The sequence below is a fragment of the Octopus sinensis genome, linkage group LG7 (assembly GCF_006345805.1).
Source record: "Octopus sinensis linkage group LG7, ASM634580v1, whole genome shotgun sequence".
Lineage (NCBI taxonomy): Eukaryota > Metazoa > Mollusca > Cephalopoda > Octopoda > Octopodidae > Octopus > Octopus sinensis.
The window spans coordinates 89,885,576-89,903,347 of NC_043003.1; the positions used below are offsets into that span (position 1 = coordinate 89,885,576).

Sequence of the window (17,772 nt, forward strand, 5' to 3'; positions counted from 1 at the left end):
AAAATTTCATCCATGTCACTTGATGAAAAATTGAATGGATTGAAGTCAGTCCGTGTGAACAGAAGAAATATATAAATATAGATAATGCCATTGTGGTTTTTTGGCACCAGGTAAAGCAGGCCTTGCTATCCAGTCAAGAAAACACATAGTAAATGGTCCACAAGCACTCGAGCAAACTGAGTCCTCAACTTGTTTCATTTGCCAAAAGGTTTGCAAGGCACCAGCAGGCCTCAAGGGACACATTCATGTCAATAGAACATGATTAACACTTTATTTTATTGAACCCTCATTTGCCATTCACAACAAGAGAATTCATCATATATACATCATCATCATCATCATCGTTTAACGTCCGTTTTCTGCGCTAGCATGGGTTGGACGGTTCGACCGGGGTCTGGGAAGCCAGGGGCTGCACCAGGCTCCAGTCTGATCTGGCAGAGTTTCTACAGCTGGATGCCCTTCCTAACGCCAACCACTCCGTGAGTGTAGTGGGTGCTTTTTACGTGCCACCTGCACAGGTGCCGGGGGGGGGGGTCCAGCACCGGCCACGATCGGTTGGAGCTTTTAATGTGCCACCAGCACGGAAGCCAGCCAAGGTGCGCTGGAAAAGGCCACGTTCGGATGGTGCTTTTTATGTGCCACCGGCACTGGAGCCAGTCGAGGCAGCGCTGGCATCGGCATCGTTCAGACGGTGCTTTTTATGTGCCACCGGCACAGAAGCCACTCGGGGCGGTGCTGGCATCGGCCACATTCGGATGGTGCTTTTTATGTGCTACCGGCACAGAAGCCAGTCGAGGCGGCGCTGGCAACGGCCACGTTCGGATGGTGCTTTGTATGTGCCACCGGCACAGGTATCACAACTACTATTTCCATTGATGAATATTTTGATGTTCATGTTCTTGACTCAACAGGTCTCCTCAAACACAGCGGGATATTCTGGAATCCAGGGTACTTTGAATGGGCAGGGGCTATGCGGAACTGGCGCAGGAAGCAGCCCGGGTCTTTGCAGTCACAGCATATCTCCAGAGATCTCGGTCCTTCGCCATTGCCTCAGTGAGGCCCAACGCTCTGAGGTCATGCCTGACTACCTCATCCCATGTCTTCCTGGGTCTACCTCTCCCCCTGAGACCTTCAACTGTTTGGGAGTGGCACTTCTTCACACATCTCTCCTCATCCATCCGCAGTACATGACCATACCATCGCAAGTGTCGCTCTTGCGATGGTATATGTATTTTATATATTAGGGAGGTTATAATCTCTAAAGCATTTATCTGCCATAATTTGTTGAGTATATCATTGAATAAGTTGTTGCTCAAAGATTGATTAGAGACCATTTTTCAAAGGATTTTAAAAAAAAAATAAATAAAACGTGTTTCAAAAATTCTACAACACATGGATTGTTTGTTTATAACCAATGTTACAGAATGTCAATAAATAGAAAGGGTTAAGGGTGCTGTAGCTGGGACTGAAATCTAGTTTTAGATTCAGTATACTGGAGCTAATAACTTCTGATTATAGGTTCACTTTCCTAACTGGGGCAGTAAGAAAAAATTTATTCTGAAATGGCTACATAGTGACCTTATTAGTGCTAGAGTGACAAAAAGAAAAAAAAGAAAAAAGTACCCACTACATGTTGTAAAGTGGTTGGTGTTAGGTAAAGCATCTAGCTGTAGAAACCATACATACATTGAAGCATGATGCAGTCTTTGGGCCTGTCAATCTCTCCAATTGAGCTGCAGTTATGATGTTGGTACTGTTATACCCAGCATATATCGTCATCATATAGGTAACTCTTTTCCAATATTCAGATGACTTTCACTCCTCCATATCAGTTAACTTTTCTCAGCACGTGTATATATATGTCTGTGTTTATATACATGTGTATATATGTGTGTGTGTGCGCATATGTATACATCTATATATATATGTGTGTGTGTATTTATATGAATATGTGGTGTGTATGTATATATATATGTATGTGTGTATTTATATAAACATGTGTATGTGTGTTGTATGTATATATGTGTGTGTGTCTGTCTGTCTATCTATCTATCTATCTATCTATCCATCCATCCATCCATCTTATATACTAGCTGACACACCCAGTAATTCCTGGAAAAGTGGGGCTTATCCCTTGGTTCCATTCTCATAATTTTTTCGCTAATCCAGTAACAACAATACAAAGTATGTAGCCCTTAAAATGGTTTTTGTGTTTTTACAGAGAATTACCAACTAACTTACATAGGATCTTCCTTTTAGGAAATCCCAATAAGTTATGAATACCTAAATTGTGAAGTCAGTTATGTAATAACATGAAATTAGTTACCTGATAGTAAGAATTGAGATAAAGTAGCCCCGGGAAAGGGCTTTAATACGTTCCCAGAGTATACAGAACTTAGGAAGAAATATCAATAAGGTATGTATGTATGCCAAAATCATGAAGCCTGTTATGTGGTAACAGGCTAATCGGATATGAGATGATAGCAATTCAAAGTAAATAACTCTGAAAAGGGCTTTTGAGTGTTCCCAGAGAATACAGGGGCACTTGTATTGAAATAGATTTACAATGAATGTAGAAACAGACTGACATTTAGTTTTATGGTAGACATACAAATAGATTTGTATGTAAATTATAAATAAAATAACATGTAGATTATCAATACATTTAAAACACTTAGAAATATTAGAGTTAAATAATAAATACCTGATGATCTGGTGAATCTTATTAAGTTTGCAGAGATTCTTGATAAACAACATTGTGGGGTATAAAAAAACAAATGATTAGGATTGCCGACTCTTGAGCATCCCACATAAAGTTGGCCATGGGAGAAAACTGGTTCAGACCTACTTGTCCAAGGACTGCCCCTGGGCCTTGTTAATGCTCATTGCAAAGCTCAGTTTCAATGGGAATTCAGGTGCTTGTAATTGAAAGGCATATCTCAGGGAATAAGTGGAATTCTAGGAATGATTACAGGCTCACTACATGCTCTACCAGTCAAAACTGTTGTCCCCAAGACTGTTATCATCATCTTCTTTATTATGTTGTGTGCCATTGCAAAGCTTTGGTGGATTGAGGTTTCGAAGCAGCAATACTGTTGCCCCAATCTTGAGGTGCAAGTTGTGAGGTGGGAGGCTGGGTGGCGTTAGACTATTCAAATACTCAGCTGGATAATTCACAGCTTCATTGATGTTGAGTACAGTGTCAATGGAATTGTAGATGTGATGCTCACCTGGTAACTGTTCCAGAAGTTTAATGTTCAAATCATTAACTGCCACATTCTTTGGAGCTAAAATGGCATGGGTTTTCAGCCAGTTGTGGTCTGTAAACTAATTCCTCAGGTTAGGAAATACCTTATTCAGATACCACCTGTCCAAAAAGCAAGCATACCCAGCCATCCTTCTTGCCAACCGAAGTGCCATTACCAACATCCAACAGTTGCTTTGAAAAGGTTCTGTCTGCATCATCACCACTGATCTGCAGTCTCATGCTGGTTGTGAGTCTCAGCTTTTGCATGCTGCTCCATAGGTAGGACAACTTTATGCTGGTATTTACCTCATCAGCTGTTGTCCCCTTTGGAACCGTGGGAAGGGTTTGTCTAAAGTCTCCTGCCAGCATGACTGTGGCACCTCCTATGAGCCTGGTGTTGTGTCTCAGATCCTGAAGGGCCATGTCAAGAGCTTCAAAGGAAACTTTATGGCTCATTTTCACCTCATCCCAGATGATCAGCCTGCATTCATCCAGAAGTTTGCCTTTTAGAAAACCACAATTGATGTTGTAGTTTGCTGTCTCTTTCTTGAACAGGTCCAAAGGAAGTTTGAAACAGGAATGTGCTGTGTGGCCACCACTTTGCAGTGTTGTAGATATTCCACTTGACGCCACTGCTATGGCAATGTGTTTCATATGGCGCAGTGTAGCCAGAAGAAGGTTGATGAAAAATGTTTCGCCAGTTCCACCTGGAACATCCAGAAAGAAAAGACCTCCTCTTTCACTTTCAGTGCTCAAAATAATGGTCTTATAAACACCCAATTGGTCTTAAATCAGTTTGAGTTTGTTATCAGCTATATATGTCGTCATTTCCATGATGTCATAGCTGATTTCTCGCGAGATTGTTCGCTGTCTGCTCCTGTTGAGGTAGACCAAATGTGGCAATGCCTTGACCTCCCATAGCTTGCACTCAGGTGTCCAGATTGAGTAATGCCTTATTGTAAATGGCGTTAGTGAATGTGGTAATTTCCGCTGTGGTATGCCTTTAAATCCTTTGTAGGATGTCCTCTGTCATGCTGGTTTTTCTGGGTGGCCAAAAGCTCAAGAGGTTCACCCAAGCCACATATCTTGAACATGATAGAAAATAGCTGGTGCAGTTGACTTGGTGTCCTGCTGATTGCTGCCTCCTCCAACGTCTGGTCCCAGTGAGCATCATCCTTCAGTAGCCCATGTTTGGCTCAGGCTCCTCTGTAGGTTGTGCAGACTTCCCCATTGTATCTTCAAATGTCTGAGAGTGTGCAGCAGTAGACACAGAAAGAAGCACTCCTGCTGATTAGGGTGCACAGTACACACCTGTCCGATGGCCCCACTTTTGAAGACAGCATATTCTTCCCAGACCTCAATGCGTGCTCCTTGCTTGCGTCTGTTCCATCTACTATGTGTTCAGGCAAACAGATTCACATTGGCATAATTTCAAGAAAGCTGTCAAAAGTGGTTTCTCGTGGATTCAGAACTACGTTTTGCACATTGTCTTCTGTGAAATATACATGCTGGCCATTTTCAAGATGTACAGATACCACTGTTGGATGCCACTTGTGGATTTCAAAGCCCTCATTAGAGGAAATATACCTGACCAACTTATATTGCTGGATTTCATCTGCCTGCCTGCCCTCCTGTTCAAGTCCAAAAACCGCCATATATCTAAGCCCTTATTGATGTATTTACATACATATTTAATAATTTTTATATTGTTAACATGGGCCTGCAATGTTTTAGACAGCAATGGGTTGTCGGATGCAATCCACCTATTGTCAATTTCCATCCATTGGCCATTAACTTTGAGCTTGGTAGTGTTTAGGGTGATCAAAGGAAAATGAATAGGTTTTTGGCTTTTAAAGGAAAATATATTGATTATATATGTGGACCCTTCTAGGCACCCTAGCCATCAAATTGTAGATTTTTATTAAACTTCAATGGGCCAAGTAACAAACTGGATGTTACTTGAACAGGTTTGCAAAGTTTCATGAAAATTTGTTAACGGGTATTGATGGTAACTTGACACAAACAGACAACTTGCATTTATGTGTTTATGTGTATGTATGTCTGTATGTATAAGTTCCTAGGAAGGTAGAAAGATAAGGTGTTGCCAATGCAGCACTCAACCCAAGCTTTAAGTTATCTACACTGTTGAATTATAGTCTTAAGTAAGATAGAAATTCTTCAGGTGTAGAAAATCCAAGTGCCACAACAGTAAAACTATTGTGTGGGTTTAGCAAAGAGTAAACTATAATCCCAAAAGATGTGGTAAAATCTTTCTTTATCTTCTTTTTTGGATTATGTATATGTTTGTACATATGCGCATGTGTGTGTACATATATGTATGTATGCATGTGTATATAGTGTGTGTGTGTGAGTGATTATAATTGCAGCACCATTTAGTGTTCATCTTCCATGCTGGCTTCAGTTGGGTTGTTCAACATGATCTGGCGAGATAGAAGACTACATCAAGCTCTTTGAACATGAGTAAAAGTAAATATTGTACAAATGTGGAGTATAATTTTATTTATTTCTCTGTATCTTGTTCTGGAAATCAGTATTTGATAATTCCTGAATGTGGGGAGTTGCAAAAAAAAAAAAAATACTGCGAAAGAATTCTAATATACCACTGACACTACTATCTTTGCTTAACATTTTTCACTTGTGTCATTCACAAATGCATGTGAATTTATGATTTGGGTAGCATTAGAAAATATTCATATGAAAGGGAGTCAACTCTTTTCTTGACAATTATTCATATTTTCAACCAAAGTTTAGGTACAAATTTTCTGCTTTAATTTTGAGTATTGAAATTCTCATTGTCCTAAATGTCAGGTGTAGATTCAACCAGTTTGCATTTTACAACCATTAACACAGGTATACATTTGAAAATTTGCAATATAAATTTTAACCTGAAGTCAAGAAAAAGACAACTTTTTCTCTCATATTTGGGATATTGAGAACAGGGCGGGGTTCGTTTTTGCATATAAGTAGTATTGCATTTCTTTTCCTTTACCACAATATTCCATTTTATTATTGTAAGATTGCTTTCTCTTCTGTCTTCTAGAAACAAAATGTGTTTTGAAAATTATGTTGCACTTGTCCATAATTCCGAACCTAAATTAATGTGTGTGTTATGTGAATCTTGTTTTAAAAGTGTTTGCAGTTAACCCAGTCTACATTTTACGGCACCATCAACCGATTTGGTGTGTGATCTATATGTTATTTTATTCAATAGGAATTTTGTGCCCAGATAGCAATGCCAGGTTGTTTTTGTAGTGTTTATGGATTTTAGTTTGTGATTAGAGAATTGTTATCCTTTATTCCTAAAGAGTTACAACTATCCTTAATAGAATTTCTATTGAAGATTTTATGATATTTATTCGAAGTTGGAAAAGCATACTGATTAGTGTTGAGAATGTTCTTACTAGATTTAATGCTTACATTTAAACTATAAGGAGGGTTATATCAAATTATTTTTGTTTTGTTCCTTCGTACTATTTCTTTGTTTCACCTTGGCAGTAAAACCACTTTTATTTATTGTTGCACAGGGCAGCTACAGTGGGGATATTACTTTTTTTAGGACAAGCTCTTCAAGTACATAAGTGCCAGTAGCTGGACCTGTTTGAAATGTACATAGGATGATTAAACTAATATGTACACTATTGTTCAGTCTATGTATTACTGACTTGTGAGCTTTTGTTGAACTGCTGCTGTTTCATATTGAGCCAAGTCCATAGTGTAAATCACTTCCTTTAGCAGGAATTGTTTCAGCTCCTTACATTCTGAGGTCATATATCATCAAGGTTGACTTTGCCTTTCTTCCTTTTTTGGGGGAAGGGGGAGTAAAAAAAATAAAGTGCCAGTACTGGGGTGAATGTAATCAACTTGCCTCCTGCCCTCGAATTTACTGGCTTTTTACCAAAATTAGGAAGAATTATTATTCTTATGTCTGTTGATGAGAAGAATCAGTACAGCACAGGATATAATAATGCCTTACAGTTTTTACTCCCCCTTTCATTATGCTCTGAATTCAAATCTTATTGTGGTCATCTATAGGGTCATCTATGCCAATTGTTCCCTTCTCTTCCAACTTTGTCCCTTTGTATTACAAACCATTATTATTACTATTAATAAGGCAACAAGCTGGCAGAGTTGTTAGTGTGCCAGACAAAATGCCTGGTGGTATTTCTTCCTGTTCTTTATGTCCTCAGTTCAAATTCCACGGAGGTCAACTTTACCTTTCATCATTTGAGGATTGATAAAATAAGTACCAATTAATGTAACTGACTTGCCCCTCTCCTCAAAATTAGAAAAAATTATTATTATCATTATTTATATATTTGGAAATGGCACAGGCACTGAATTAAATACCTGTCAGTGTTCAGTTCCACATTTTAGTTTTGTGTTCAAATCTTGTTGGAGTCAACTTTATTTTGTTCTTCAAGTTTTTCATAACATAAGGGACAGAAGTTGATGGAATTGATGCTACTTGTTCCATTCTGGGTAAGAAATTATTCATTTTTATTAGGGTTGGTTGGATGACAAAAACAGCATTAATTGTTCAAATCCTGTTAGTTAACTTTGCCTTTCATGCTTCTGGGGATCACCAAAGAGGTTTATGGAAAAGCAGACAAAAAAATGATGATAATAAGTAGAGTACTAATCTAAGTGCATTAGTTTTGTCCTTGTATATTTTAAGTTCAAATCCTTCCAGTGCATGTTTTAAACTTCCATTTCTTCTGTAGAAAGAACAAGAAAAATAAGTGTCAGTTGATATATACTAGGCATTCAGTCAATCAACCATGACATTACCCTGCAAATGTCAGCCATGTGTAACCTGTCAAAACCATTATTATTGAATAAATTTATATTCATTATGTAGCTGTTTGCTTTCAGATGGTCATGTTGCAGAAGGAAGACAAACTTATCAGATCAGTGCTATAATGCACAATACATACACATATATGAATTTTCTCTCTCGCACACAAGTAATACTCTCTTTCTTTCTCTTGCTCTCTCCCCGCTCACACACACACACACTCACCTGTATGTGTACATATGCACACACCTATAGATATAGGGTTATCAAAAGTTTCTACTATTCTACTTCTGGGTACCACAGTACTACATCCACCAGTTGTTGAATAGATACACTGTAGTAACAGCACTAGTAAGTAATGGTGATAGTACCTGTAGCAATAGTAGTTTCTGACCTAGCTATCTGTGTGTGTGGGGGGGGGGTGATGGGGGGGGGAATGGAGTTACACTGATTGGCAAATTCAGTTCTGGGTAGTAAAAGAGACCAGTGAAGTGATAGTTTGTTCATCAGTTGTAATATTCTAGTGGGCAGGCTTCACCACCACCACCGCCACCACCCTCCCTGTGATATTGTAAAGATGTATTTGACCTACTTGAGAAACTCTTAGTAGTTAGTACCTAGTTGTTCTTGTTGTGGTGGGTGGGTCTGTTGGCTTTGGTAGGGGAGTGTTTGCATAAATCTTTTTTTATTTATTTACCTATTTTATTTTATGTTCTACCACTACTGCTGCTTCTGCTTCACTATCTATCTCTGTGAATGTCTATAGTTAGGTAGTGTGTGGTGGTAGAGAGAATAAAGATAGGGAAAGTGAGAGAGTGTGAATACATGAGACCACATGACAGCAGCTCACTCACTGTAGCTATAGTAGTAGTTATAGTAACAGTAGTAGTAGTGGTAGTAATTGTGGTGGTGGTGGTAGTAGTAGTAGTAATTGTGGTGGTGGTAGTAGTAGTAGTAGTAGTTTTATCAGTGCGGCTGTAGTAGTAGTAGTTTTATCAGTGGCAGCAGTTTAAAGCTCATTGGGCCAGGAACCTGAAAAGCAGCAGCAGCAGCAGCACTTCAAGTTTCTTCTTCAGTCTCAGACAGGGTCATCTGGTTACCATAGTTTGGTGGAGTTGTTAAACAACAATTTCTGTAGGATTAATTAATCCACTAAAAGATAAGACAAAAAATAAAAAGAAACAGTAAATAAAGGAAAAAGTGGACGAGGTTTAGCTATAAAGACCTAATGGTTAGGCCAACCTGAAAGAAATAATAATGATAATGATAATAAGTTTTAGAGTTTGAAAATGAAGTGAAAAAAAAAACAACAAACATAAGTAAACACACACACATATATCTGGGACAAATAAGGTAAGTGTTAATTTGATACAGCTGGAGTTAGGTTGTGCACTAACTTCAGGGTTACTTTTATATTGAAGGCAAGAAAAAGAAAACAATGCTGTAATTATTGAAAATATTAAGTCCACTGAAGTTCTTATCTGCTAGTAATTTCTTAATTTCAACATAGTATGTGTGTGTTTATATCTATGTGTGTGTGTGTGTGTATATATATATATATATATATATATATATATATATATATATATATATATATATATATATATATATATATATACACTTCCAACCTGTTGCAGTCACGTGACTTAACTTCCAAGAAAACTTAGCTTATTCATTTATTATGTTTCTTATTCACTCACTCACTCTTAAGTTCTCTTGTCATATATCTTTGCGTGTGTATGTGTGTGTGTACCTGTCCATATTCACTGTTAAGTTGGATTAGCACAGGTGTGTGTATGTATGTACTAGTATAACATTGTGCAGATAGATGGTAAGAAGAAACTTCGTTAAGCCTTACTAATTTTATTTCAATCTAATTGAAAACAATAATAATAGTAATATTTTGTATTTGTTCATTTTATATTTATTTCAAGCATACCGCCTTTATTTTTGCTTCTTTACATGGCTTTGTTTATCTTTGTATACCTGTATCTGTCTACCTGTCTTGTTTGTTTATTTTTGGTTTTTTTTCTTTCCGAGATGTTAAATTAGTTTATCATTTATACAAGTTAACCTTTTGTTTTGCTACAACTGATAGATATAATATATAAAATTTTCTGGAAAACTTTTCATATCTACATTTGTTGTACACTTTACTTAACATCACTCGGTGATGGTAACATGAACTTGATTTTAAAATATAAACACCATGATACAATGTTTTAAAAATAAACCTTGCTATAAAAACTGAAATTTTTTTTGGCACAAGATTTTCAGTAATATATAATATTCTTATGACGCTATTGCTTCGATCAATCACCTTGTCAACACAATCACTCCTGCACACACAAACACTCACACACACATGCAGCATAAATATACAAACTTATAACTATACTATTACACATTTTTTTGTGAGCCATGACTTTATTAGCCTAAATTTAATGTTTTATGCTAATAAACTTTAGTGCAGAGGTAAATGTTGCCCTTACACACACACACATATATATATATATATATTGATTGATTTTAGTTTCAGCTCATTGAGCTGTGGCCATGCTGGGGCACCGCCATTTATATATATATATATATATATAAGCTGTTAGGACTATGAAAGGGGAAAAAATTAACATTTGATAGAAATATAATGGATTTTTTTCATAAGAAACATTAATTGGTGATTTTTTTTTAATGTTTGTTGTCTTTTTTCTCAGTGAAATTAGTAAATGAATAATCCCGATCTAATAGCATAATTCTGGCTTAAAAATAACATATCCAGATATGAAGATATGGGAGATATCAGTTTGGATCAGTTTATAATGAATATTTCTAGCAATGGCTTACCCACCTTCATTGTGGTACATTCATTCAGTGCTTAACCCTTTTGATACCAACAGCCTGAGACCACCCTTGGTTCTATGATGTAACTTACTGTTTTAAAGTCATCTAAATTAAAACTTTCCCTCAATATTCCATGTTAATCTGTTCCAAACTCTATCTTAATAACGACAAAATTATTTTACTAAATTATTTACTATTTTCATTATTTTTAAGATTAATTCAAACAAAAGCAGTGTATTTCAACAGAAATATGGTAACTAAAGGATTAAAGTGATCTAAAAACCGTCCATCAAAATTTCATGTTAATTTATGTTTCAAACACCACATAAATCACAATAAATTTATTTTACTAAATTCTTTATTATTCTAAAAAATAATTATAACAAAAGGATTAAACATGCAATTTGTACTTCATGAAATAGAACTTAGGCAGGTGGGAAAGTAGCTAATAATGGCTCAGGTTAGAACTAGTTGTGTCAGATTGCTTAAATATTGATTAGATCATATGTATTTGTGTTTAAATACAAGATACCAAATATTGTAATTATAATTGGTAATTAATCTACAAAAAAATTAATTGTTAATTATTTTAAAAACTTGTCTCCAGTTACTTTTACTGAAATTGAACTAGCTTAAATCAATTTCTGACATAGGTATAAGGTCCAATATTTGGTGATAGGGAATGTCAGTTAAAGCGATCCCATTACTTGTCTGGGACTTTATTTTAGTGACCATGGAAGGATGGAAACCAAATTGATCTCATCAAGTTTATATTAAACACACTTTGTAGATCGATATATTTTTATAGATCAGAATAGCATATACACATCCAAGCATACATTTACAGTTAAAATAGCTCAGTAGGTAACTCATTTGACTACTAGCTCATGAATCAGGGGTTCACATCTACTGCAGAACATTTACAGTTCCATTTTACCTTGCTGCAGAGAGCAGGTACCAGTGGTGTTGTATCAAGGTATATATTTGTTTATTGCTTGAGAAGACATTGTGTGTGTACAAGAAAGATAAAACTTAGGGAGAGTTTAAGAGTTAGGGTTGTTTATCAATATCCTAGTTCATTGATTGGCTTCAGGTAGGTCAGCTATTAAATAGTCTGTCTGACTTATGTCTAGGTTTGCTTTTATTTTCTTCTGCTTATGTATATGTGCCTGCTACTATCTGTTAGTCAGTTGTTGTTAACTGAAAATGACATTCTGTTTTGATATGACTTTTTTTCGATCTATGTTGATTAGTCACAGCAATAGAAAGTAACCAAGTTAACATCTGCTTTAGTAGTGCTTGGCTACTACAGTTGGTGGAGTCTGTCTTTTCGTTACTATTTATTATTTAGTATAGTGTCCTTTCTGTTATATCCTAATGTCAGTTAATGAAATAATTAATAATAATTAAAAAATAGAAATAATTTTGAAGTTTTGGTTTTTTTTATATGTAAATGGTTCATAAACTCTATCTGTTCATTTTGTCTGCAAATTTGGTTATTTGCATGAATTGGTCAGAGGGCTGTAATATAGTCTATTGTTTTTAATACTTGTTAAATTTTCTCCACAGATTCCTGGGTAAGTCCTTATACAGACACTCAGGAAAATGGCCATAGACATCTTCCATCAACAGGCAAGTAACATAATAATTATATTTACAAGTATAATTTTTTTTTATTGCTCGATCCCCTAATGTATAGATTCAGTTCTTGAAGCTGTTTTTTTCTTTTGTCCAGCCTAAGTTTTGAAAAAATGAAAAAATCCTATATGACTTTAGCATTTATTATTGTTTAACCCAAAGTAAACCTTGATCAAACCAAGCTATGATCAATGATATTCCAACAGTACCCATCCAGACTTATTTTCAGGTAGAATATATCTAGGACTATATTATCCAAATGTGTTCTTTAGGGTATGATTAGAGGGTTCTCTTTGCCTGTTATTTTGTAGCAGATTCAGTGACAGTATTGATTCTCACTCAAAGGTTCATTAGCATTTATTATGATATTAATGGTGTTAGGTATATGTGAAGGTACTTGTGTTGTATAGTGTTATTGTAGAACTGTGAGACTATTGAATGAACCTTTTCATGCTTCAACACACACACATACACACACACACAGAGTAAGTTATGTGATTGGACAGCTGGTGGAAAGCAGTTACAAAGGCAAGGACTACAGCTTGATGAATCAGACTGCACCTTAGCTATTCTAGTATATTCTATATTGAACCTTCAGTATTTATCTATACTTTGTTCTATAAATGTTCCTTGTGTATTTATTGTCACATTTGAATTCTTATCTGTGAATTATTTACCTTATAACAAATGGCATCGCTGATAGGATTATGAATTGACGAAACTGTGAGAGTTTGATTGCTATGAGCCAGTTATCCCCATGTTAACCTTTCTGACATCTCTCAGCAAACACATACATAGCTTGCTTACTATTCAAAAGGGATATTTAGGCCAGGTTTTTGCACTCTTTATTTATATTGAAGATTAATGTAAAGCAAACTTTTGCTTGGTGTGTGATTTCTGTCTGTACTGAACTCACCTTGGGTCCCCTACATTAGCATTTGATAGACATACTGCACTAGTCAAACTTCTGACATCAGTGCCATCACACTTCACATCAGGTAATGAACTACAGCTAAGAGATGGCCAGATCCATTTTCCATTGCTTGAATAAGGAAACTACTATTATAGCTAAATTGTCTGTGTGAATGAATTATTTACCTTATGGTTATGTTTTTGTATATGTTCAGCTATAATCAGTATAATCAGATAAGAATGATATAGTATAAGAAAAACCTTCTTTTTGCATAACTTAAGATTTTCTACTATAAAATATTACATATCAACGGTGCAGGATATATGCTTAAATATGGCGGATTTATCACATTTACATACTAACAAGCTAAACATTTATTTTGCATGCAAAAATAACCCAAAGCATTTTTATTTATAAAGAGAGGGAAAAACTTTATCCAGATAAAACAGTAACTGACATACTGAAACAAAGAAAATTACAGGATTGTGTAAGCCCTGGAAAATAGCTTCATTATAACTAATTAACTTATACTATTCATTTTTATTTAAAGTTTATTTCAATTTTCTTTTCAAGACAATATCTTGAAAGATATAGAACTAAGATGTAGTCTTGGATGCTGTAATATTAAATTGGTGGGAAAGAAATCTTCTGATTGGATAGTACTCATGCTATCTATTCTCTCACAAATAGGCTGATGTCTGTAGATTTAACTATCTTATTTGACTATCTCTTCTAGAGACACAAACACTTGCAGCAGGATTGAACTTACAAACCAGCCTTATTTTCTATGTTAACATGTAACAGTTTGGTTACAAAAATCTTTTCAAGTCCTTGAATTATTGGAGAATGTATTCTATAACTATAGAACCTTCCTGTTATCAACTAAACTATATAGTAAAATTGGAACGGTACTAATATCTTGGCTAGTAGGTCTAAGTTGAGTAACAGTGGTACTTTGAATGAAATGTGTGTGGTAAGGCCCGTTCGCTTCTAATGTGTTGTAAATCAAAGCAGCAAGCTGACAGAATCATTAGTGCATCAGATAATGTGCTTTGTGGCATTTCTTCCATCTCTTTGGGTTCTGAGTTCAAATTCTGTCAAGGTCAACTTTGCCTTTCATCCTTTTGAGGTCAATACAATAAGTACCATTTGAGCCCTGGGGTTGATATAATTGACTCAGCCCTTCCCCCTGAAATTGCTGGCCTTGTACCAAAATTTTAAACCATTTTAAAGCAGAGAGCTGGCAGAATTGTTAGTGTGCTGAACAACATATTTTGTGGAATTACTTCTGGCACGATGTTCTGAGTTCAAATTCCACTGTGGTTGATTTTTGCCTTTCATACTTTCATGGTCGATAAAATATGTATCAGTTGAGCACAAGGGTTGACTTAATCGACTTATCCCCTCCCACTAAGATTGCTAGCCTTGTGCAAAAATTTTAAACCATTCTTTTTCTTTCTTTCTTATTTAGCGTCCGTTTTCCATGCTAGCATGGGTTGGACGGTTCAACTGGGGTCTGGGGAGCCCGAAGGCTGCACCAGGCCAGTCAGATCTGGCAGTGTTTCTACAGCTGGATGCCCTTCCTAACGCCAACTGTAGAAATGTATCTTAAATCACTGCCAGTTAAAAAAGAATTCTTAGTAAGCTTATTTGTTTCACTTTCAGAGAAACTAAAACTTTCTGAGATTTTAGAGCAGTTTTTCTCAACCAGGGTCCTTATGACCCTGGTGAGGGTTCATATAAGATTTTGTTGGTAAAATCCATGTGTAATAAATTGATTATACTTCTAGAATATGCAAAATATTTTAACAATTTTTTATATAGTTACTAATATTTAATTATAAAACTGTAAAGAGAACTGGTTGATTCTTTACACCTTTTGGGTGCAACTTGGGTGCAACACAATTTCTTTTCTTTTTGTTTCCAGAAACTACCAGTCAGGAACCAAATGCAACTTTAAAAATATATATGATTCTTTATTCTCTTAATTACAAATGAAGCACGTTGGTATATTGGTATCCACTTGGTTCAATATAGCAAGGCTGAATTTTATCATTTGTAAGATTCTTACAACAAATTCAGCAGCAACAGAGCAGGTCAAATCCTAAGCATCTGGGACAGGAGAATGGCTGATCACACGTGTAAAAATACGTCCTTTCTCTTCAATAGCCGTGTCTCAAGTCAACGACGCTAACAATCCCCAGTCTCTAGCGCATGTGCATGAGGGAACTTCCTTATGCCTTTCCAGAAGGTTCCAGCCCCGCACACGCACACTGAAGAATGACGTTCCGCACACGCATACTGAAGAATGACGTTGCGTGTGCGCACACTGGAAAATGACATCACTACAAAACTATAAGATTTTTTAAATATCGAATGGCTATGAGGGTTCACCTGAGTAAAATAGGAATCAAAGGGGTGCATAGGTGAAAATGGTTGGAAGACACTGTTTTAGAGTATAGAAGCATTTTTAACCCTTTACCAATTCAAAGCATTTTCATGAGTTTATCCTAAATGTCCATGCTTGTTTTCTGACTTTTAGCTTGCTCTGTGCAATATGTTGTTTTCCCTTCGTAAGTCCCAAGTTACTCTGGTTGTTGAAAAAAAACTGAGAATGTGTATCATATGATGCATGGACACCATGGAAATATTTTTGTGTACCATGTGTGATATGCAGGGCAGGCAAGAGTGAAACAAAAATGTACCTGTGAAATTGATTTATGCCCCTGACATTATGTCCTTTATTAAATAATAAGAGCTCTGTTACTTTTATGAATCCATGTAAAAAGAGAAAGTAAAATGCTTTATATACTAACAGGCAAAATGCTTAGCAGTATTTCGTCTGTCTTTACATTCTGAGTTCAAATTTCATTGAGTCGACTTTGCCTTTCATCCTTTTGGGGCTGATGAATTAAGTACCAGTTGTGTACTAGGGTTGATCTAATCGACTGGACCCCTCTCCAAAAATTTCAGGCTTTGTGCCTAGAGTAGAAAAGAATATTTTTATAACTATAAAGTACCTGCAAAGATTAAAGTGAAATGGTTATTTTGCAACAGGTGGTATTTTCTGTCATGGAGAGTTTATAATTTGTAATGATAATAATTTATTTACAACACTAATTACAATTCTGAGCAATACAATAGTATACAATACAAGCTTTAAAATAGCATGTCTTACAATGCACCTATTCAGAGCACACACCATGACATCCATTTAAATAGTTATACTAAAATATTAAATAGTTGTTGGTTGAAATACTTGAAATCTCATGCATACATCATTATCATCATTGTCATTATTTTAACATCCACTTTTTCATACATATATGGGTCAGATGGAATTCATTTAGGAAAGTTTTCTCCAGTATTGAATACTTTGTAAGATAAATTATCAATTTACTAAAATTATTTCTGAATCCAAAGAAGTTAGAAAAATTACTCTGTGGCAACTAGGGTCCAGCTCCAAATAAGACAATGAAGATAATGTCAAAAATTCTCCAAAATTGACATGACACTAAGAAAAAGACGGTCTGATAGTCTGAAGGCAAGAGGAAAGGATAGCTTCTATGTTATTTAATATATTTTTAATTGTCATTGTTCAAATATATGTCACTGGCCACTCTGAGTTATTTCTGTTAGCTCATTTTCATTTCATTTATGAAAATTACATAAATGGCTGGAAGAATACATGGTAGGGGGTATGAGGGCATAGAAGGAGCAATAGACAGGTTGGGGAGATGTATGTAGAATAGAAAGGCAAGCAGGTTGCATGCAATATTCTATATTTCACAAAGTATTTTGCCAAGCTTGCCAGAGAGGTTGGGTCTTCTGCAGCACTACATATCATTAATCAACACTGTCTTCTCTACCCTCTGTCAGTATGGGATCATTTTTTTCATTAACTCATCCCATGTCTTCTTCAGTCTCCCTCTGTCAGTATGGGATCATTTATTTTGAGTGTTTAGAACTTGCTCATGTAGCTATCATTCTTTATGAATACCCCACACGTCCATACCATCACACTTTCCTGTCTTGCATGTTACATCTGATCCACGCTATACTTAGTTTTGTTTTGCAATTCATCTTCTGTGGAAACAATGTTTGATCATGGGAAATATTACCTTACCTGGAAGCCAGTGTGGGTTGGCGACAGAAGGGGCACCCTGCCATAGGAAATCCACCTCAGCAAATTATGTCCTATCCATACAATTTTGGAAAAGTGGATGTTAAACAATGATTACACACATATGTGGCAGAGAAATAGTTTGATGAAATTTTATTTAACAATAAGAAAATTCTAATATCACGAGAAATTGT

General features: G+C 35.9%; 1 protein-coding gene across 1 annotated transcript in view; it reads left to right on the forward strand.

Annotated features, from left to right (window-relative positions):
- The window catches only part of LOC115213855 (disks large homolog 5), a 186,609-nt gene that overhangs the window by 58,714 nt on the left and 110,123 nt on the right, over positions 1 to 17,772 (forward strand). The window contains exon 2 of the mRNA XM_029782794.2: positions 12,474 to 12,536. Within this exon, the coding sequence (XP_029638654.1) occupies positions 12,474 to 12,536 (63 nt within the window). The remainder of the gene's footprint in view (positions 1 to 12,473; positions 12,537 to 17,772) is intronic.